Source organism: Scylla paramamosain, chromosome 38, assembly GCF_035594125.1.
Source record: "Scylla paramamosain isolate STU-SP2022 chromosome 38, ASM3559412v1, whole genome shotgun sequence".
Taxonomy (NCBI): domain Eukaryota; kingdom Metazoa; phylum Arthropoda; class Malacostraca; order Decapoda; family Portunidae; genus Scylla; species Scylla paramamosain.
Window position 1 is genome coordinate 5,716,135 of NC_087188.1, and position 22,763 is coordinate 5,738,897.

Genomic DNA, 22,763 nt, shown 5'->3' on the forward strand with positions numbered 1-22,763 from the left:
ATATATATATATATATATATATATATATATATATATATATATATATATATATATATATATATATATATATATATATATATATATATATATATATATATATATATATATATATATATATATATATATATATATATATATATATATATATATATATATATATATATATATATATATATATATATATATATATATATATATATATATATATATATATATAATATATATATATATATATATATATATATATATATATATATATATATATATATATATATATATATATATATATATATATATATATATATATATATATATATATATATATATATAATATATATATATATATATATATATAATATATTTATATATATATATATATATATATATATATATATATATATATATATATATATATATATATATATATATATATATATATATATATATATAATATATATATATATATATATATATATATATATATATATATATATATATATATATATATATATATATATATATATATATATATATATATATATATATATATATATATATATATATATATATATATATATATATATATATATATATATATATATATATATATATATATATATATATATATATATATATATATATATATATATATATATATATATATATATATATAATATATATATATATATATATATATATATATATATATATATATATAATATATATATATATATATATATATATATATATATATATATATATATATATATATATATATATATATATATATATATATATATATATATATATATATATATATATATATATATATATATATATATATATATATATATATATATATATATATATATATATATATATATATATATATATATATATATATATATATATATATATATATATATATATATATATATATATATATATAATATATATATATATATATATATATATATATATATATATATATATATATATATATATATATATATATATATATATATATATATATATATATATATATATATATATATATATATATATATATATATATATATATATATATATATATATATATATATATATATATATATATATATATATATATATATATATATATATATATATATATATATATATATATATATATATATATATATATATATATATATATAATATATATATATATATATATATATATATATATATATATATATATATATATAATATATATATATATATATATATATATATATAATATATATATATATATATATATATATATATATATATATATATATATATATATATATATATATATATATATATATATATATATATATATATATATATATATATATATATATATATATATATATATATATATATATATATATATATATATATATATATATATATATATATATATATATATATATATATATATATATATATATATATATATATATATATATATATATATATATATATATATATATATATATATATATATATATATATATATATATATATATATATATATATATATATATATATATATATATATATATATATATATATATATATATATATATATATATATATATATATATATATATATATATATATATATATATATATATATATATATATATATATATATATATATATATATATATATATATATATATATATATATATATATATATATATATATATATATATATATACATATGAAGGTTAGGCTTCATATGTTTGGTGTATAGTGATTTAAGTGATTGACTTGGGAAGCTTGCTTTCTCCAAAATTTTGAGATGACCAGTTAAAAAAATGATTATGTTAAATACAACACTTAAATGTTGGACAAGTGTATTGATAGTTGATATACTATATTGAAAGAAAATTTAGAAGGGGTGAAATCTTTGCAAGGGAAAGAGGACTTTGAAGTATAAGAGTTATGGTCTGACCATTTTGAATTAAGCATTTAGGCATTGTCCTTTCCGGGAATTCCCCGGCCTGTGGTGCTGCCAAACTTATACCAAGAAACACCTCGTCAGGTACTTCCTATCTTGAAATTAAATGGTGTTGTAGTATATATACACAGTGAAGCTCTAGAAAAGGCAAGTCAGTGTAATATGTGTTTTTTTAATGACAGTTGCATTGTTTTTTTTTTTTTTTTTTTGCAAATACGACAATACTTGGTGTGATATTTCATTCAGGCGTTGTCACTTCTCTATGAGTGACCGAGTGAGATCACACACGTGTTAATCCATGGTCACTTCCTCTCGCACTGTCAGCCAGGATGGAAGCTACCTCTCCCACTTGCTCTCGTCACAACAGCCGAGAAAAGAGCTTATTTACTCAGTAAATAAGTATTTTTTTGGAGGAAAAGGCTAAGAGGGGATCCTTACTTGACCTCAAGAGTTGTTGCCCGAACATCGAAAGCCACCGTGTCTTCACTTTTACCTCGATGGTGGTGTGGAAAAAAAATCGTAATTAAAGAATAAAATTATAACATCATAGTTTAAGGGAAATGTCATATCTAAAAGGATACCTATCACATTTAAACGAAATTCACAATGACTGACAGGCAGTCAGTCATTGTGATGATTACTCCTGAGCCAGGCCTTCCTATCGGCAACTCATATAGGGAAAAAAGAAAAACAACAAACAGAAAACAGACTTCATATTTCACCTAACTCCTATATCTAGCATACCACATTTACTCCAGGAATTCCTTCACAACCTCAATCATCTTTTCATTTGCCTTCCCACACAGTCCCAGCAGCAACACCATCAATTCCTTTCCTGCCTTCTCCACTCTGACATCCCCCAATTCCCTCAGCACCACTTGCATCATCTCATCCCCGTCTCTGGTATACTTCACACACTCCAACGTTATATGCTCTACTGTCTCATCCTCTCCCTTGTCACACATCTGGCACATTTTTCTGTGGGACTTAGACCATCTACACCTCCTGGCATTCACATCCATACACTATGCCCCCACTTGAAAGAGATCACCACCCAGGCATCCCTTGTACTACTTTTCATACATTGGGGGTTCTTTCTCTTTATACCACTCTAAAGTACTCTTTTGTTTCATCTTATTCTTCAGTTCACTCAGTTCCCCACATTCCACTACTCTGTCTATTTCATTTTTCCACTTCCCTACATCCCATTCTAAACCCTCTCCATTTCCAACAATCATACTCCAGTCACTTTCAACATGCCTCCCCTCAAACTGCTGAAAAACTCTACTAGTTTCCAAGCCACTCTTTACTACCATCTTAACACACTTCTTCCCCCACTTGCTACTTCTAACATTCTACAGAAATGCCTTTCTCATTAGTGTTGCATCACCCACTTGCTCTAATCTAGCTGTTTACCTCAGGGTTGCCTTTAGCTGTCTCTAAAAGTACTCTACTTCACATCTCCCCTTAAAGCCTCTACCACTGCATACCTTGGTGCGTGCAGTGCCATTCTTACTACTTTATTCCGTCCTACTTCAGACTACTGGTTCATTCTCATTTCATGCAATTACATCCATACCATACATGAAGCTTGGAACAGCCACGCTCTTCCAAACTTCTCGTAGCACGCCATACTTACTTGCTCTCATCCTTGCTGTACTTCCTAGTTCACTATGCTTATCTTTTCATTCTGCACCTTCACACAGCCATTCAGACTCATCCACATCCCCAGGTACTTGTGTACTGACCAGTATTGCTTGAGGCAAATTATTATCCCTTTATGAAGCTTAAAGTCAATCAGTACACTGCTAAAAACACTGCCACCAATAACAAACTATAAACTATTATTATTTGTCTACTATGACTGCTTTTAGCTTAACAGGTTCTATAGGTGGAATGGGGTAAAGATTATCAGAATATAATTTAACGTAATGGCATTATAAATGATTGATTATCATACCAGAATAATAACCTACTCCTTAATTACCCCTGCCACACCACACTCACTCCCAGTAACAATCTGCACCACCACCAACATTCACCTGTTGATCACTTATACTCCCCTCATTCATTCATCCCATCCAGAAATGGGGCTATCGTGCTTCACACCACCACTAACATGTATCCCTGCTTCCATTTATCCCAGCTACACACAGCAAAGCGCTTTGTGGCAGCTGGAACCATACTGAGTCCACCATCCACATGGTACAAACGTGTCGCTCATTCATTTTGAGGGGGCACTGGCTCATCTTGTTTCTCCACGTCGTCCCAACGGTACGGCTGTTGTGGAGGGGGGAACAGCTCAAGCAAGTTGGACACTCAAGTGGTTTGTGAGTGTGAGGCCATCTCTGCGTGCCACACCTTGGCTCCCTCTACATCGGGATGGCCATCACTACGTTGCACACCATGGACCATGATAATCACAGAATAATCCTTATAATACCTCTGCACATAACCTAATACATTCCTTTCACCTCCACCACAAGTGTCACTTTCACTGGATACCTTGTCCTGAGGAATAAGATCCATGATAACCCACTGGTGTAAATGCAGGTCAGCAAGGTGTGGTGGTGTTGATAGCTCAATTGCTCTTGGTAGAGTGATTTCATTTCCTCACTCGCTCAACTATGAGTCTTCTCTCCGAGTCAAATGAACCCCTTAACAAATACACAGTACACTCTAACCACTGTTCATTCATTCTTCCCCCATTCACACCACAGATTATAATACAATACTCTAACATGTATTATACAACATTAGCTTTCTTAGCTTCTTCCCTATGAAAAATTGTACATCAGTCAAGCAAGTATCCTTGGTACCACCTCGCTGTGTTGGCTTCATGATACTGCTTCATTGACTGGACGAGTGGATAGAGTAGTTTGTGATTGTTCTCATATAACAAGGATTTTCGCTGGTTGGCGATTACTATATGTACATATCAGTACACTTGTATTCATCTGTCTGTTGCAACTCATTCCCTCCCAGTCTCCACACTGAATTTCTCTCATTCTCTGATCTGTTCACAATCATTACCTTGCTTTCCTCACTGCAAAATCTCACACCAAAGGTCCCTTCCATACCCATCTACAACATCAAACAAACTTTGAAGCTCATTTGCTGATTCACTCATGACCACTACATCATCTGCATTAAAAAAAAAAAAAAACACATGTATCTTATCATTTCCCATACTCACTCCCGCATTCATTCTTCACATTCTAGCTGCTAACTCCACTGTATACAAGTTAAAAAAGGTTGGTGGTAAAATGCGTTAAAAACAAAGGTAATGCAGTTCTAACTAAACTTAAAAGGTTCAGTAACCTATCATCAGAAGTTAAAGCTACTCTTGTAAAAACTCTCTTAATACCTATAATGGAATACCCACCAGTTCCGATGTGTTCAATATCATACACACAAAAATTAAATATGCAAACAGTTATAAACAACGCACTTAAATCTATTAATAGTAATGAAGAGGACGAGGCCAGTGTGGAAGAGTTACACGCAAAATACAATATTACTTCATTGAATATAACAATGAACATAAGAGCAAAATAGATATGGGAAGCAGTAAGAGTTACAGCCAGAACACTACAATAATTTAATTGAAATTCGTAATCGCGAGCACAAATGGCTTCCGAAAACAAGCAACATCATACACCTAGATACATCACAGGCCATAATTACCAGACAGCAGTAATTTTTTTTTTTTTTTTTCAGAAGATTGCCAGACCAGGAGGAGGACATTATGACACCGGTCCACAGCCAGATCCCTTTTTCTATTCACAAGACTAACCAAACTAACCTAACTACTCCATTTACCTACTAATAATAACTAAACTGCAAGTACAACTAAATTAGCAAAACACTAATCTTCAGTAATAGATACAGAATAAATGGACACTCAAGAATAACTAAACGTTAAGAATTTCTCTCCTAATTGACATACATGTAATTATTGTAAACAGTGCAATTTGAACCCACAGCAATGGCAGTCATACATGCTAGGGACTTGGATGTGTTTCTTTTGGAGAAGGCTGTTTCACTTCGCTATAGCACATATAGGATAAAAGCACTTGGCACAGTCTCTCTCGCACACAGTGAGACAGGTCAACTTTCTCCAAAAGTCAGAATTTTAAGGAAAGCTGCAGTCCTGCCGATTGCATTTGTGGTGTTTTATTTGCATGAGTGAGTGAGTGTATGTCTGTGAGCGAGTATGTGCCTGTAAAAAATAAATAAATAAATAAAATAAATAGATAAATAAAAATAAATGAATAAATAAAAAAAAATAATATAAAAAAAAAAGCAATGTGGTCGAGCTCACAACCTATCATTCTCATACTTTTTTTTCACCCCTTCTCTTACCACTCACTTTCCCTTAGCTAGCTTTCTTTTCTTCACTCCCCTTATATATATATATATATATATATATATATATATATATATATATATATATATATATATATATATATATATATATATATATATATATATATATATATATATATATAATAAAAACAACAAAACGTAGTGCATTGACAATATATTTAATGTTAAATCATGAACTGGGTACGTGTAAAAGGTAACCGATAAATGCCGAAAGTATTTTCGCGGAAAATATAAAAAACCTGGCAGTAAACAAATAAATACCCAGCAGCTAACTTCCTTCTCTCCTCCACCTTGGCTGGATTCCCCCCCTCCCCCCAGGACATTGATCTAACCTCTCATTAGCAACCTAACATTACCTAGCCAAACCTAACCAGGGAGGCTTCGCCCTCCTGGATCTCTTCTTCCCCATCTCATATTTACGTTTTAGTTGTATCTAAGAGTATATGCAAAAGAATGGAAAAGAATATACCACCAATAAAGTAGGGAAAGAATTAGAAAATTACCAAATTTTCATTTAATCAAAGCTGTTAACAAATTCTTAGGCCTATGGGTGGGGTTAGGTCAGATAAGGCGTCTTCTTCAGTTTTCAAAAGGGCTTAGAATTTTAGCTCCTCGGAGCTCCGCCCACTTGACCACTGAAGAAAAGACCAGTGGAGTTGCCAAGGAAAAAAGTGTTGAACAGTTCATTGGCAATGTGCCCCTCACAGAGACCACAACATCCTTAACCACTCACTCCTTGAACTTTATGCTATTTAGAAGTTAATTGCTGATCTTTCAGGCCTTGTGATACTGTCAGCTGAATAAAAGTAATCGTATAGAGCAGATTCTTTTTTTTTTTTTTCTGATTAAAAGAAAGAGACAGACACACTGGTTATTCTTGTTTAATGGTTGTCACATTTAAAGAACAGGCATATAGTAATATGCCGTAGCCTGGTTAAACCATTCCGCGTCAAAATGATGCGTGGTGTTGGTCAATGTGACTAGTAAAGCTTGCTGCATGGTACAGTAAATGCGACAGTTATTAAATGAAATGTCAAAGAATATACTTTTTGCTGGTATTTTCACACTATTTTCGCGTTTTGGGTGTGTTTATCTCTTAGGTATCCCTAATTATTATCGTATATTAAGAAACATAATAGCATTAACAAAAACATGTACTTTTTTTTTTTTTTTCACCACGTTTGGTACCAAAACGCCAATAGGTATGCAAAGAACCCTATATGAAAAAGCAGAACATTACCAAAATCCTGTAATATGACTGTTTTTGAACTTGTTTGGTACGAAAAGCATAACACAATAAGGGAAAAGAAAACGGCATTACCAAAAACATGGCTTATAAGTGTTTTTCAGCTTCTTTCGTACTAAAACGCTAAAAGGTGTGCAAAACACCCTATATGGAGAAACAGAACAACTTTATCAAAAACGTATATTTTCGAGTGTTTTTGAGCTTCTTTGGTACCAAAACGCTAAAAAGTACACAAAGCACCCTATATGAGTAACGAAACATTACCAGAAAACTATTATTTGCGTGTTTTGAGCATATTGAGCACCAAAACGTTAAAAGGCATGGAAAACACCCTATACGGGAAAACTAAGCGTTATCAAAATCGTGTCTTTTAAATGTTCTTGAGATTATTACGTACCAACTATAAAATGATTGCAAAAACCCCTTTCAGGAAAAAAAGAACATTAACAATTATTTTTTTCTTTTTTTAAGTTTACTAGGTAGTAGCCAATATGGGGACACTAAACGCTATTACCACAAACTTGTCTTATGGATGTTACTGAGATTCTAAGGTACTCTTATTCAAACTCTATAACACATGAATATCACTCTATATTGAGAAAAAGAACATCATTACAAAAAACGTGTTTTATGAGTGTTTCACCATGTTAGGTAAGAAAACAGCAAAATGCATACAAAGAACCCTAAATGAAGAAACAACTATATTACCAAAATCATGTATTATCAGCGTTTTTGAGCCTCTTTGGTAACAAAACGCCAAAGTCCATGCAGACATCCCTATCTTGGGAAACAAGACGAGATTACCAGAAACAGCATTTGGGTAGTTTTGAGCGTATTAGATACCAAAACGCTAAAAAGCATGGAAAACACCCTTCATGGGAAAACAAAAAAACCTGAACTTGTTAAGTATCAAAATGCTAGTTTATGCAAAGCATGTTATTTGGGAAAAGAAAACATTACCAAAAACGTGGCTTTTGAGTGTTTTTTCAGCTTTTTTCGTTCCAAAACGGTAAAACTCGTGCAATAAAACCTTTCATGAAGAAATGGACAACATTATCAAAACATCTATTTCCAGTGTTTTTGAGGTTGTTAGGTACCAAAATGCCAAAATCCATGCAAAGCATACTATAACGGGGAACGAAATGACAAACTGAAATGTGTAATTTCCGTATTTTTTTTATTTTATTTATTTGTTTTGCATATTAGGCACATAAACGCTAAAAAACATGGAAAACACCTTATATGGGAAAAACTAAACATAATCAAAATCGTATCATGTGAGAGTTTTTGAGCTCATTACCCATCAAAACTCTTAAATGCATGCAAAACACCCTTTTTGGAGGAACAAAACAACATTCAAAACGTGTGTTTCAAGTGTTTTCAATTTAGTAGATATCAAAACGCCAAAACACATGCAAAGTGGCCAATATGAAGAAACTAAAAGCTCTTACCACAAACGTCTTGTGAATATTTTTGAGATTCTTAGGTATTGAAACGCTAAAACACATGAATATCATTCTATATTGAGAAATAGAACATCATTTCCAAAAACATGTGTTTTAAGTGTTTTTCATTTAAGTTCCAAAACGCCAAAACACATGGAAATTAGCCAATATATGGAAACGAAATGATATAATCACAAATGTGCTTTATGAATGTTTTTTGATGTTTTTAGATATCAGAACGATAAAACACGTTAATAGTACTCTATACTGAGAAACAGGACAGCATTAACAAAAACGTATTATCTTTACTTATTTATTTATGTACTTATTTATTTTTTTTTATGTATGTATTGTCAGCAGTGAGACCTGTACCCTGCCATCCATCTTTGAGGAGACCTTCGTCCCCACACTGAGGTCGTCTGGCAGTAGTCCAGATACTGGCCTGCTAAACTCACTTCTGAAATGGCATAAATGGATGCAATGAATAATAAACGCACTCACTTTGTGAGACCATTTCCTTCACTCATGATAATAAAACCAATATGTGAGGCTATTAATTTGATCATCATGAAGGAGGTAGTCTTACATTTGTTCTTAATCTGTTCTCAAACCATGAGCCTCTCATTCTAGGCCTGTCGAGGCTCTTCAAATACAAGAAGACCTGGTGGTGCAGCAGCCAGTGGATGTTCTGCTGGTCAGCAGTGATGGTGAAATAGAGGATAATGAATCCGTCCAGCTCTCACTGTAAGCATATTGGTTTTATTATCATGAGTGAAGGAAATGGTCTCACAAAGTGAGTGCGTTTATTATTCATTGCATCCATTTATGCCATTTCAGAAGTGAGTTTAGCAGGCCAGTATCTGGACTACTGCCAGACGACCTCAGTGTGAGGACGAAGGTCTCCTCAAAGATGGATGGCAGGGTACAGGTCTCACTGCTGACAATACATACAACATATAAGATGTATGGTGATATCCTACAAACACTCAACGCTTGCAATAGAAGCAGGGACATCAAACAGTACATGAAGAGTCCTTCCTTGTAAGGAAGGATTCTACATGCGAATAGTTCTCTGCGCAACAGCTACGCTACAAATGTAAGTAACTTCAGAAAATAAATATGCTAATAGACTAGTGGACTACATGCTGTATTGTTTTGCATTGTGTGCTTTTATTTTTTTGTTTTTCTTTTCCTTTTCTTTTATATTGAGAGAAGGAAGGTGGTGTTGAATTTTGTGTACCATGGACACTGTAAATAACATAGTGCATGATGCATTCTTTTGTGCGTTGTACACCTTTGTGTGAGAAGAGGAAAGATTCTTTTTCAATACATGCACATAGCATCTGTTTTGTTCAATTCAACCACAACACTGAACAAAAATGACAAGTAACCCAGGAAAAGAAATGATCATCTATATGGAGCATGAGTAACTGAAAAAAAGTGTGCGTCTTCCCAGGTGATTCATTGGAGACCGTTACAGCCAGCATGGTATAGTGCGTGTGTGTGTGTGTATATATATATATATATATATATATATATATATATATATATATATATATATATATATATATATATATATATATATATATATATTGGTAAACTTCATGAAGTTAAAAATAGCAATCAAAACCATAAATCTAAAAAAAAAAAAAAATATCGAAAAACATGAAATATAGAAAATGAGATTGGTTGGTTGTCACCTGGTGTGTCTGAGGAGTCAATGAGTGGCTGTTGCGAGTGATAGCAGAAGTTACTAAATAAAAAAAAAGTCGAGAGTGAAACTGTATTGGTTTAATAGTTTAACTGAAGTATTTTTGTTATTAAGGCTAGGCTTCATATATTTGATATATAATGATTTAAGTAATTCACCATATATAATTCTGCTTATATATATATATATATATATATATATATATATATATATATATATATATATATATATATATATATATATATATATATATATATATATATATATATATATATATATATATATATATATATATATATATATATATATATATATATATATATATATATATATATATATATATATATATATATATATATATATAGCAACACTCTTTGTCCCACCCTCAATGGCTCTGCTTTTCCTTGCTCCTGACGCTTCCACCTATTGGTATTGTGGTAACTCAAAATTCCTACCCTGGTCACTATGTACCCTTTCTGGGCAACCAAAACGGTGAAAAATCTCCTCCACCAAGATCTTGGCTACTGTGCTTGCCTTTTGGTTTTTAGTAGGAAAGGCCAGGGCAAACTTGCTAAACACATCCGTCACCACCAATACATTTTCCTTGCCATCCCTGGCCGGATCCAGCAAAGTGAAGTCAACAGCCAACACTTCCCAGGGGCGGTTGGCTTCCAACGTACCCAACTTAGTCTTGGCCCGCACACCCTCCTCCTTCCCCATGACACAGACTTTGCACTTTGCCACATACAATTTGATGTCTTCATGTAGTCCTGGCCAAGCAAACCTATCCTTCACTAGTGACGTTGTTCTAGCAACCCCTTGATGACCCCACTGATCATGAGCGGCTTTAAGCACTTCTTGTCTCTGATTCACTGGCAACACCACTTTCCACTTCCTAGAATCTGTCTCCCTTCCACACCAGTAGATCACCCCATGCCTCATAATGAGGGACCCTCTCACTCTCCACCATTGCCTAAACTCCTCTTCTTGTAGCAACTGCCTTAGTTCTGCTGGCCTCACTCTACCAATCATTTGTCTCCACAACTTCCCTACAACTGGACAAGACTGTTGCATATCCCTAAGCTGCTCCTTACTGGCACCACGCCATACCTGCATCACAGCCACCCCTTTCACCGAGGAGTTAGGACTGGTTTCCCATATCTCCTTCTCTTCCTCCCCTCCCTCAATCAATTCCTGGGGCCTCCTCGACAATCCATCCGCATTACCATTCTCCTTCCCTGGCCGGTATTTCACCTCAAAATCAAACCTTCCCAAGTCACCCAGCCACCTACTCTCCACTGCCCCAAGCTTGGCAGAGTTCAAATGTGCCAATGGATTATTATCCGTCAGCACTATAAAATGTCCACCCACCAGATAGTGCTTAAACTGCTCTGTCCCTGAACTCCTTAACCACTAAAGGAGGTGCAGTCTGAGCTACTGTGTGTGTGTGAGCTCTTCCCACAGTAACCTCCCTTCCATGAGAAACTTTGGCTACCTTCCACTGTGGCCTGAATTGCACATCTGCTTGTCCCAGGTTACCCACTGACAGCCATCCTTCACCCTTAACCACTCTGGTATAACTGGGAAATATACACAAACCTTCAGGCACCCAGTAGCCCTCACCAGGCACTAAGGGCTCCAACACCACACTATCTACATCTACTTCCTGTAAACTTTCCACAAACACTCTCATTATTCTTCTGGTACCAGCCGGGATTACTAAATCCTGTTGCTGCTGAATTACAGCAAACCCCAGAGGCTGTTGTGTCACCCTCAATTTTGCCTCAATGGCACGGACACACCTGCCCCACTTCTCAGTTAGCCCCAGGTGCACGGCTCCCTTCAACACATTCATCCCAAACAACACTGGCAATGTAGTGCCCTGCACCACACCACTCTCCCCACCACCACCTTTCACAAAAAGTCCACAGTCTTTAACACTTTTTCCCTCAATTTCCACATTCACCTTCACATAACCCAAACAGGGAATTTCCCTCCCATTTGCATCTGTAATCCGAATGTCCATCCCATAGATCACAGCTTGCTTGGGGAGGAGGTGCTGTTTGTACCATTCCTCTGTCACCAGACTGACCTCAGCACCAGAATCAGCCATAGCACTTACAGGTATACCATTCACCAACGCATCTATCCTCAGAGTCTTTCCAAACAACTTAACTTTCCCTCTTTTTACATCATTCCGTTCCTCGGTCACATTAGTCACACTCCTTATCTGAGCTGTAGTGGGGGCCCTGTCGTCAGGCCTTGAGAGCTGGCCCCTTGTTCTCAAGGACTCCCGTTTCCCGCTGTCTTGGACACCAACTCCTTGAACCGTTCACACTGATATCCCAAGTGTCCATGTTGTCCACACAAGGAGCAAGATGGTGAAGAAAGGGTACTCCTCACAACTCTCTCTGGCTTTTTCCCACTCACTAACTCTGCTTCTTCCTTCACAATCCGCTCAGCCTCACTCACTTGGTCTGCTGCTCGCTGAACCATGTCCTCCCACTTCACAGGCTGATGCTTTTCCCACCATTTTCCCAACTTCACTCCTACTTTTCTGTCTCTCAAATTCCTACAGAACCATGTAGTTAGCAGCCATTGCCGTTCTTTATCTCCCTTGTCTCTCACTTTGTACATTTTATCCACAATAACACCCAGAGAATCAGCAAATTCCCACACTCCTTCACCTGGCTGTTGAACCCGAGCATGCAGCTGTTTTTCTAAGTCTGTATAATTCAGTTCTGGTCCAAAAGCAGACCTCAAACAATCAAAAAGGTCAGACACAGTCTTCACAGTACTGTTGCGGACCCTTCGACGGGCTGGGCCTTCCAAGAACCCACACAGGTATGACACTCCCTCAGAGCCCTGTAATCCCAGCTGCTTTATTTTCTCTGTGGCATCCTCTACCCAGTCATCCAACTCACTGGCCCTCCGTACCCTACCAGAGAATTTTCCAATAGTGGGGACAGGACGTGACCACACCATGTTTTGCATGTGCCCCATTTGGTCAAACTTATTACACAGTTGTGCCACTGCTTGGGATAACTGAGCATTGGTACTGATTAAGTTATCAACTACCTCTGGGGTAACTTCCACCTCCCTGCTCTCCTCCTTACACTCAACTTTAACCCCAGCTACACCTTGGCCATCAACATCACCCAAACACAACAAATCCTCCATTGTGCAGGAGTAGTGCCACACTAACACTTAAGTGGATTTTACCAAAAGCACTGGACCCAAGCAGGAGTTTGAAACAATTTCCCCAAAAGGGCATAAAACTACGCTCTGCTACCAATTGTAATGAGTGCAAAACTAGGGCACAGTTAACCTACCTTAATTAGGCTCACCAAGCACTCACCACAAGAACCCACTGATTAATTTAAACCTCCTGCTTAGGTTCACAGAAACCTGGGCCACAATTTAAAAATTTAATGGTTGAATACATAATAAAGAAAACACAAATGAGTACATAATAAAGAAAACACAAATAAAATATGAGTGCTTAACACTCTTAGAGGCCACACTGCTGGCACTCCAAAATACCTGATCCCATGAGAAAATGGGTAAATCCACATACAAATAAACAGGAGAAATAAACACTTCACGCACCAACACAAGAAATGTTATATGCCACTGACAGTCCCACCCTAACCAGTACCCCCAGGACCCTCACACCCTATAGGCCCAACCGCACACCGACCCAACGCGCTGAAGGTACGCCACTACCACTACCCTGAAGTACTGCAGCTCTTCCTCCATGCACGGCGGTACTAACACCATAGCAGCCAAGGACAGCAAGTTCCTCACTGCAGCCTCCTAGTTCACAGTATCTGCTACGGTGCCACCTCACTGACGTCCCACAGCACACTGCCAAGACCAGAGTTGCCAGGTCGTGGACTGATATCCCGCGCCATTCCATCCCAAAACCCGCCCAAAACCCGCGACCTCGGTCACAAAAAACAGCCCAAAAGCAGCCCAAAATTAGAATTATCAGTAGTATGATGCTCAAGACGACTGAGACGTATAGCTATATCATAACAGGAAAAAAAATATTTGACAAATTATGTACCTTTATTAACATTAATGCCTACCTAATTATACTTTACATGCTAGAGTATATTAACATACATGCTATATGTTTATTTTCAGTACATTTATACATCAGGCACCTCAACATACTCATGCTCATCAACATTGGTATAGATGTCCTTTGTGAACATTGACAGCATTTCCTGTGTGGGGTCGAACTCCCTACAACACATGTTGTTTCTATTCATGAATGCACGTACATGTAATGTGTTTTCTAGACTCTTGTGTTGCATCCTGTTCCTAAGTTTATTCTTTATCAAGTTCATTTGGGAAAAAACCCGTTCAACAGAGGCATTGCTAATGGGCAGCGAAAGCATGGACAGAGCAAACTGCCCTACCTCCTTAAAATCCCGCTCCCCTGAGGCGTCCTGGTGGCTGTGAACAGTTAACCAAAACTTTTCGGAGTCGTTTATCACATCTTTTGGCCAGCTGACAGTTGCAAGTCTTTGCCACTGCCCATCGAGCTTACCAATATCCCCCGAATATTTTGGTAAGAAAGACAGCTCCTGCAGTCTTGGTTTCCTCACTCCGAGAACGGTTTCTGGGGTCAGGGCATCCAAGCTCTGGAGATGGTTAATATTTGATGGAAGCCTTTGCTGCAGCTCCTGAAGAAGCTTCATCAGGAAGTCACGCCCGTGCTTCTTAACGGTGTGAACAATTCCGCTGTCCAACCTGCTCTGACCCAGTTCGATGTAGAACTTCACACCGAAGTCCACAGCTTCCAGCGGCAGATGGTTCCGTTCGTCGTTCACCTATAAATATAATAATAATAATAATAATAATAATAATAATAATAATAATAATAATAATAATAATAATAATAATAATAATAGATGTGAAGAACCGAAATGAGAAGAGGGAAGGAAGAGAGAAGAGCTAGGATAAGATTAGAATAGGAAGAAGGGAGGATAAGGAGGGGAGACGTGAATGTTTACTCCTACACCGACCGTTATCAGGGCCCATTAACAACATGTCAGAGCAGCTCCTCGTCTAATAGGAATAGGTTGAAGGTCAGCCTCGAAGAAAAACAATAGCCTGAGTACATAGAGTTGTGCCAATGCTGTGAGACAACAATATAACAATACTACTACTACTACTACCGCTACTACTACTACTACCACTACTACTACTACTACTACTACTACTACTACTAATAATAATAATGTTTAATGATTTGAAAAAGTGGCAATAATGGCACTATAGTCTGTTCATTTTATGAAATCCGTTCAAGGTGGGGCACATTCTGGAATTCCCATGAGTGCGACCGCCAATTATCAGATTAACAGTACAGGCCCACCACCCACCTGTTAATCTCTCTCTCTCTCTCTCTCTCTCTCTCTCTCTCTCTCTCTCTCTCTCTCTCATTATTATTATTATTATTATTATTATTATTACCATTATTATTATTGTTACTATTATTATTATTATTATTATTATTATTATTATTATTATTATTAATCAGGTAGTGTGCAAAAAAAGTCGATATTAATCATAAACAAATACTACTACTACTACTACTATACTACTACTACTACTATACTATTACTACTACTACTACTACTACTACTACTACTACTACTACTACTACCATTATTCGTAATATTATTACAGAAAACTAAATCGTGTTAAATAAACACATTTGCTACTTACATCATAATCTGCCACAGCTTTCCACGTGCAGAAAGTTCGCGGCATCATGAGTCGCTGGAGAATGGACTTGTAGAGGGACATCAAATCTTCCAGGAGTCTGTTGGCATTGCACCGGTCTGACTCAAACAATTTGTTAACCCGGTTGACCTGGGACACCACAGGCTGCAGAAAAGCCAAGTACAACTTGTTGGCAGGATCTGAGTACATCTGGTACAACAAATCGGCAGTGTAGTTCTTCTCCTCCTCATCTTTGGATATCTGGAAGAAGTTACATATTATTATTATTATTATTATTATTATTATTATTATTATTATTTTATAACTACTTTATGAAGTATGTTATCTTAGACAATGTAATACCTACTTAAGGTTAATATCTCTCTCTCTCTCTCTCTCTCTCTCTCTCTCCACACACACACACACTAAACAATCAGAGGTTAAGGGGATGGGCAAATGCGTATATACAAGTAATTCAAGTGGGTTACATGAACGATAATTAACTTACCTCAAAATGGAGTTTCAGCTCATCATACTGCTCCAGAATCCTTGTTATACATGGTGCAATAGCCAGCCATCGCGTCCCTGACAACTTCAGCAACTTCAGTGGTTGTTCTCCCACGTTGATTGTAGAATAGAGTTCTGCATACTTTTGTTGATGAAGCGTGCTGTGTGAAAAATATCTATATGTCTGTGACACCATGAATTCAAGGTGAGAGGGCAACTTTCGCATTGCATATGACGTACATAAATGCAATGAATGACATATGCATTTGATGTGTGTCACGTGTGGGTTTAATGCACAAAATCTTGACATAACAGAGTTGTGTGTCCCGCACATAGTGTTGCATCCATCAGTTGCCAAACCATTGCATTTTTTGACGTTCAGTTTGGCATGATTTTCTATGAAGTCAAGTAAAGATGTTGTGACCACCTCAGCTGTGCCCCTTTCCAATTCCACCAAACCCAAGAACGAAGTGATAATTCTCTTCTTTGAGTAGCTGGGATAGCGAACAACAACACACAGTTTCTTTTTTGTGGTGATGTCTGTGCTTTCATCAATTATCAATGAGTAATCATTATCACCGATATCACTGCATAGTTCCTTCAGCATAGAGGGTCCCAGTACTTTGTTTATAAGTGCTGTGCACTTCGTTCTATGTAGTGAGATTTCCTTATTTGAAATTTTTCCCACAACTTCAGCCAGGTGATCAATAGTGTTAATGCTTGAATGGCAAGCAATGTGAGCTGCTAATATCAGTTCACAAATTTTCATGCTGTTATTGGCATTTGTTTTTCTAATGCCGGATTGAAATAATGTTCTCATGTTTGAAAATGGGGCTGCATTTTTTCTGTGCTTTTCAGTTGAGCTATGACTGACAAGGTCACTGTGATGGGCTCTAATTGTTGTTTTGCAGAACTTGCACGCTGCAACAGAGTCATCACCAGGCACACCAGAAATCCATTCTCTGAGACCAAGACCAAACTCCTGCCAACCAAGCGTACAAATCACCACTACTCTGCACCCTGTCTCTCTCTCGCTCGCCTCTCCCGCCAAAATTCCCACAACAACAAACCTCCAGGGCCTTAAGACTCGTTTTGGCGGGACTCGCTGACTAGTCTGTGAGCCTCTCGCAGGCGCGCCCACTTCAACTTCTTACATATATATAATATATATATATATATATATATATATATATATATATATATATATATATATATATATATATATATATATATATATATATATATATATATATATATATATATATATATATATATATATATATATATATATATATATATATATATATATATATATATATATATATATATATATATATATATATATATATATATATATATATATATATATATATATGAAGGTTAGGCTTCATATGTTTGGTGTATAGTGATTTAAGTGATTGACTTGGGAAGCTTGCTTTCTCCAAAATTTTGAGATGACCAGTTAAAAAAATGATTATGTTAAATACAACACTTAAATGTTGGACAAGTGTATTGATAGTTGATATACTATATTGAAAGAAAATTTAGAAGGGGTGAAATCTTTGCAAGGGAAAGAGGACTTTGAAGTATAAGAGTTATGGTCTGACCATTTTGAATTAAGCATTTAGGCATTGTCCTTTCCGGGAATTCCCCGGCCTGTGGTGCTGCCACACTTATACCAAGAAACACCTCGTCAGGTACTTCCCATCTTGAAATTAAATGGTGTTGTAGTATATATACACAGTGAAGCTCTAGAAAAGGCAAGTCAGTGTAATATGTGTTTTTTTAATGACAGTTGCATTGTTTTTTTTTTTTTTTTTTTTTTTTGCAAATACGACAATACTTGGTGTGATATTTCATTCAGGCGTTGTCACTTCTCTATGAGTGACCGAGTGAGATCACACACGTGTTAATCCATGGTCACTTCCTCTCGCACTGTCAGCCAGGATGGAAGCTACCTCTCCCACTTGCTCTCGTCACAACAGCCGAGAAAAGAGCTTATTTACTCAGTAAATAAGTATTTTTTTTGGAGGAAAAGGCTAAGAGGGGATCCTTACTTGATCTCAAGAGTTGTTGCCCGAACATCGAAAGCCACCGTGTCTTCACTTTTACCTCGATGGTGGTGTGGAAAAAAAATCGTAATTAAAGAATAAAATTATAACATCATAGTTTAAGGGAAATGTCATATCTAAAAGGATACCTATCACATTTAAACGAAATTCACAATGACTGACAGGCAGTCAGTCATTGTGATGATTACTCCTGAGCCAGGCCTTCCTATCGGCAACTCATATAGGGAAAAAAGAAAAACAACAAACAGAAAACAGACTTCATATTTCACCTAACTCCTATATCTAGCATACCACATTTACTCCAGGAATTCCTTCACAACCTCAATCATCTTTTCATTTGCCTTCCCACACAGTCCCAGCAGCAACACCATCAATTCCTTTCCTGCCTTCTCCACTCTGACATCCCCCAATTCCCTCAGCACCACTTGCATCATCTCGTCCCCGTCTCTGGTATACTTCACACACTCCAACGTTATATGCTCTACTGTCTCATCCTCTCCCTTGTCACACATCTGGCACATTTTTCTGTGGGACTTAGACCATCTACACCTCCTGGCATTCACATCCATACACTATGCCCCCACTTGAAAGAGATCACCACCCAGGCATCCCTTGTACTACTTTTCATACATTGGGGGTTCTTTCTCTTTATACCACTCTAAAGTACTCTTTTGTTTCATCTTATTCTTCAGTTCACTCAGTTCCCCACATTCCACTACTCTGTCTATTTCATTTTTCCACTTCCCTACATCCCATTCTAAACCCTCTCCATTTCTAACAATCATACTCCAGTCACTTTCAACATGCCTCCCCTCAAACTGCTGAAAAACTCTACTAGTTTCCAAGCCACTCTTTACTACCATCTTAACACACTTCTTCCCCCACTTGCTACTTCTAACATTCTACAGAAATGCCTTTCTCATTAGTGTTGCATCACCCACTTGCTCTAATCTAGCTGTTTACCTCAGGGTTGCCTTTAGCTGTCTCTAAAAGTACTCTACTCCACATCTCCCCTTAAAGCCTCTACCGTTCCTGCTACTGGCATGACAAACAGCCGAGTAGGGGAACAATGGCTGCACAGCTTCCTTATAACATTCTCAAGGAGGTTGAAAACAAGTAGAAAAAAAGGACAATAGTTTGAGAATAGGTAAATGACAAAATATGTAAGGCCATTTCCTCTTTCATCATCATCATAATAATAATAGCAATAAACTTACAGGGAGGGGTGGACTGACTGGCAATCCTCTACTTCATTATTCAGGCCCAGCTCCTCCTCTGAGGCCTGTGCAGTCTCACGGATGTTAGTCAGCTCCTCAATGGCTTGCATCCCTGGCCTGATCTCAGAGGAATACTTGTAGTACTGCCTTGCGGTATGTATGTAGTGGGAGCACTGTTCCTTTACTTGAAGATGCCATGCTGGGTCTAGTTTTTTTTTTTTTTTTTTTCCCTGAGTGCAATAATTTGTGAGCATCTCAGAATCCATGAGGTTATCTTTTCACTCACTCCTGCTGTTGCTGCAATCTGTCGTACTGCTTTGCCCAAACCAGAGGTCATCTTTTCACAGCATCCATTTGGTCTAATCACTACTACTACTGGGAAAAACATAGCAATCTGGAGATAAACAGCTCATTGCCAATGACCTGTAGAATTTGACATACAAAGCCAAGGCTTCCTATTGGTGTGGGGTGAGGAACACCAGAGAAAGCCCCTTTTCCACTGTCCTGTATAACAAGATTCTCACGACAAACTTGTTGATAACTTCGTTTCTGTCACTCAATTGCAGCTGCCTTTCCATAAATTCAAAGAGGTGGAATTCAGAGAACTCCATCATCTGCTGGAAGTAACAAACCAGAAAAAACTGTTATTAATGTGTCCCTTAGAGACACAAACTGGCACATTAAGACAGGCAATTTCTTGTGCTTACCAGTTGAGTCTGGACATATTCTGATGTCACTAGCTTTTGGAAGATGTACAGGAAGATGTGATCTCTTTCTTTCCTTGCTTGTCTCAAGAATGCTTTCTTTTTCTCATTCTTGAGAAACTGGAATGAGAAAGAAAAAGGAAAGTTAAATAAATTAGATGGTATGTCATGGTATGTTCATTAAAGATCAGACATACCCTGAAGCGCCTGCAGATTTCTTGCTGCCATATCGTAGTGCTGGGAAGAGATTTTAAGGTCCCCTTTTTCCTGCTTCAGGCATTCCAATGTTTTTTTTGCAGGTGAAGATTATTTTCCTCGCGTACGAGGCACTGAAAATGTCTTTTTTAATAATCGGGTACTGGGGAGTATCTTCATTTGCAGCACATTCAGTCCCATATGAGAGTACCTGTTAGAAGGGAAACAAATCTATTGTTGAGGCCATATTGCAGCACTTCTGCAACCATTTTTACATTCTTTAGGATGGTGACATAGGCCAGGGCTGTGTACCTTTCCAGGTACTCTTGTAATTTTTAAGAAATAATTTCATGGAGTCATCTGTGCTAATTTCTACAGACCCTTACTGTGTGGCCATGGTTTGGACACCTTTAATCATATGCCCATTTAAGAGTCTTGCATTATTCAAAGCACTCATAAGTTGTTTGGAGACTCTCTTCAGGAGATGCACTTTATTTAAATGGACATTAACCCTCTTTTTAGGCTTGTCACATACAGAGGAAACCCTGTTGTAGTCAACCAGTTTGCTCTGTTGCTTGCACTTTTATTTTACAGGACTCCTCTTTGAGAAGGCTTCTCTCACTTCACTCATTCTTTTAACTAGCCCCTTTGGCCTCCTCTCTCACCGACTGTCAGAAAGTTGTGGAACTGACTCAGGTTAATAACCTTCCTGGGACACCTGCCGATTGGGCACTTCCTCCTGAAGAAGAGAACAGTACTTTATTAAAAAGGAGGCTGATGATATGGGAAATGGTGATAAAGCAATATTCTATGGCAAGTAGATCAAAGTCAAGTAAATATGCATAACTTACAATCAATGATTGACCTGTTCTTTCATGGCCAGGACAACATTTGATTTTATGCCACTTGCTAGAAATTTTCCTTGGTTATTTTTCAGTGATGCTCAAAAGAGCACTGCCTTTTGAAGAAGTATGTAATGTCAGCTGACTCCATTTTGAAAGTCCCACAGACTATGGATGGAGTTGTGGGAACACTGGACATGAGCTACTGCTTCAAGGATTGACTGGTTGTTGCAAGTGGTCAGTTTGTTTACATCAGTGTAACAACACGTGTAGTTCATTGCTCCATGGTTTTTGCCCTTTTTATGTGTTGTATTTGAATTATCATAATTTTCTATAACCATGCTGTGTGGAGGAAAAGTAGAAAAGACAGCCAGTGAGTAACCTTGACAAATGTGCGCTCTCTCTCTCTCTCTCTCTCTCTCTCTCTCTCTCTGTGTGTGTGTGTGTGTGTGTGTGTGTGTGTGTGTATTTATCTAGTTACCTAGTTGTATTTACCTAGTTGTGATATACAGGACAAGAGCCACACTAGGCACGTGCCGTCCCGTCTCCATATCAACTTTTATCTAGACTTTCCTTAAATTTATTAATTGTCTTTGCACACACAGTCTCATCCTTAAGTTCATTCCACACTGTTATACTTGTGTGGGAAGCTATGTTTCTTGATGTCTCTTCTGCAAACACTCCTTTTCAATTTTCTTCCATGTC

General features: G+C 36.2%; 2 protein-coding genes and 1 long non-coding RNA gene across 5 annotated transcripts in view; 1 reads left to right on the plus strand and 2 right to left on the minus strand.

Moving 5' to 3' along the window:
- LOC135091618 (uncharacterized) overlaps nt 1-5,121 on the minus strand; it is a 30,167-nt gene extending 25,046 nt beyond the window's left edge. The window contains exons 1-2 of one of the 2 annotated variants that reach the window (XR_010262573.1): nt 4,500-5,121; nt 3,634-4,274 (exon numbers count right to left, since the gene is read on the minus strand). Coding sequence is in view for 1 of the 2 variants with exons in the window: in XM_063989384.1 (XP_063845454.1) it covers nt 4,500-4,523 (24 nt within the window). In the remaining variant the exon portion in view is untranslated. Of the gene's footprint in view, nt 1-3,633; nt 4,275-4,499 lie in introns of those variants that run through there. The other variant, XM_063989384.1, reaches the window with a different exon arrangement.
- Nucleotides 5,122-9,585: 4,464 nt separating this feature from the next.
- The window catches only part of LOC135091925 (uncharacterized), a 32,727-nt gene continuing 19,549 nt past the window's right edge, over nt 9,586-22,763 (plus strand). For both annotated transcript variants that reach the window (XR_010262700.1, XR_010262701.1), the window contains exons 1-2: nt 9,586-9,818; nt 9,912-10,170. This is a non-coding gene — a long non-coding RNA (uncharacterized LOC135091925). The remainder of the gene's footprint in view (nt 9,819-9,911; nt 10,171-22,763) is intronic.
- On the minus strand, nt 14,843-18,032 carry LOC135091620 (uncharacterized). Its single transcript, XM_063989386.1, has 3 exons — nt 17,030-18,032; nt 16,525-16,782; nt 14,843-15,626 (listed from the first exon to the last, which is right to left on the minus strand). The coding sequence occupies exons 1-3, from the start codon at nt 17,846-17,848 to the stop codon at nt 14,940-14,942; spliced, it is 1,764 nt and encodes a 587-aa protein (XP_063845456.1). The 5' UTR covers nt 17,849-18,032; the 3' UTR covers nt 14,843-14,939.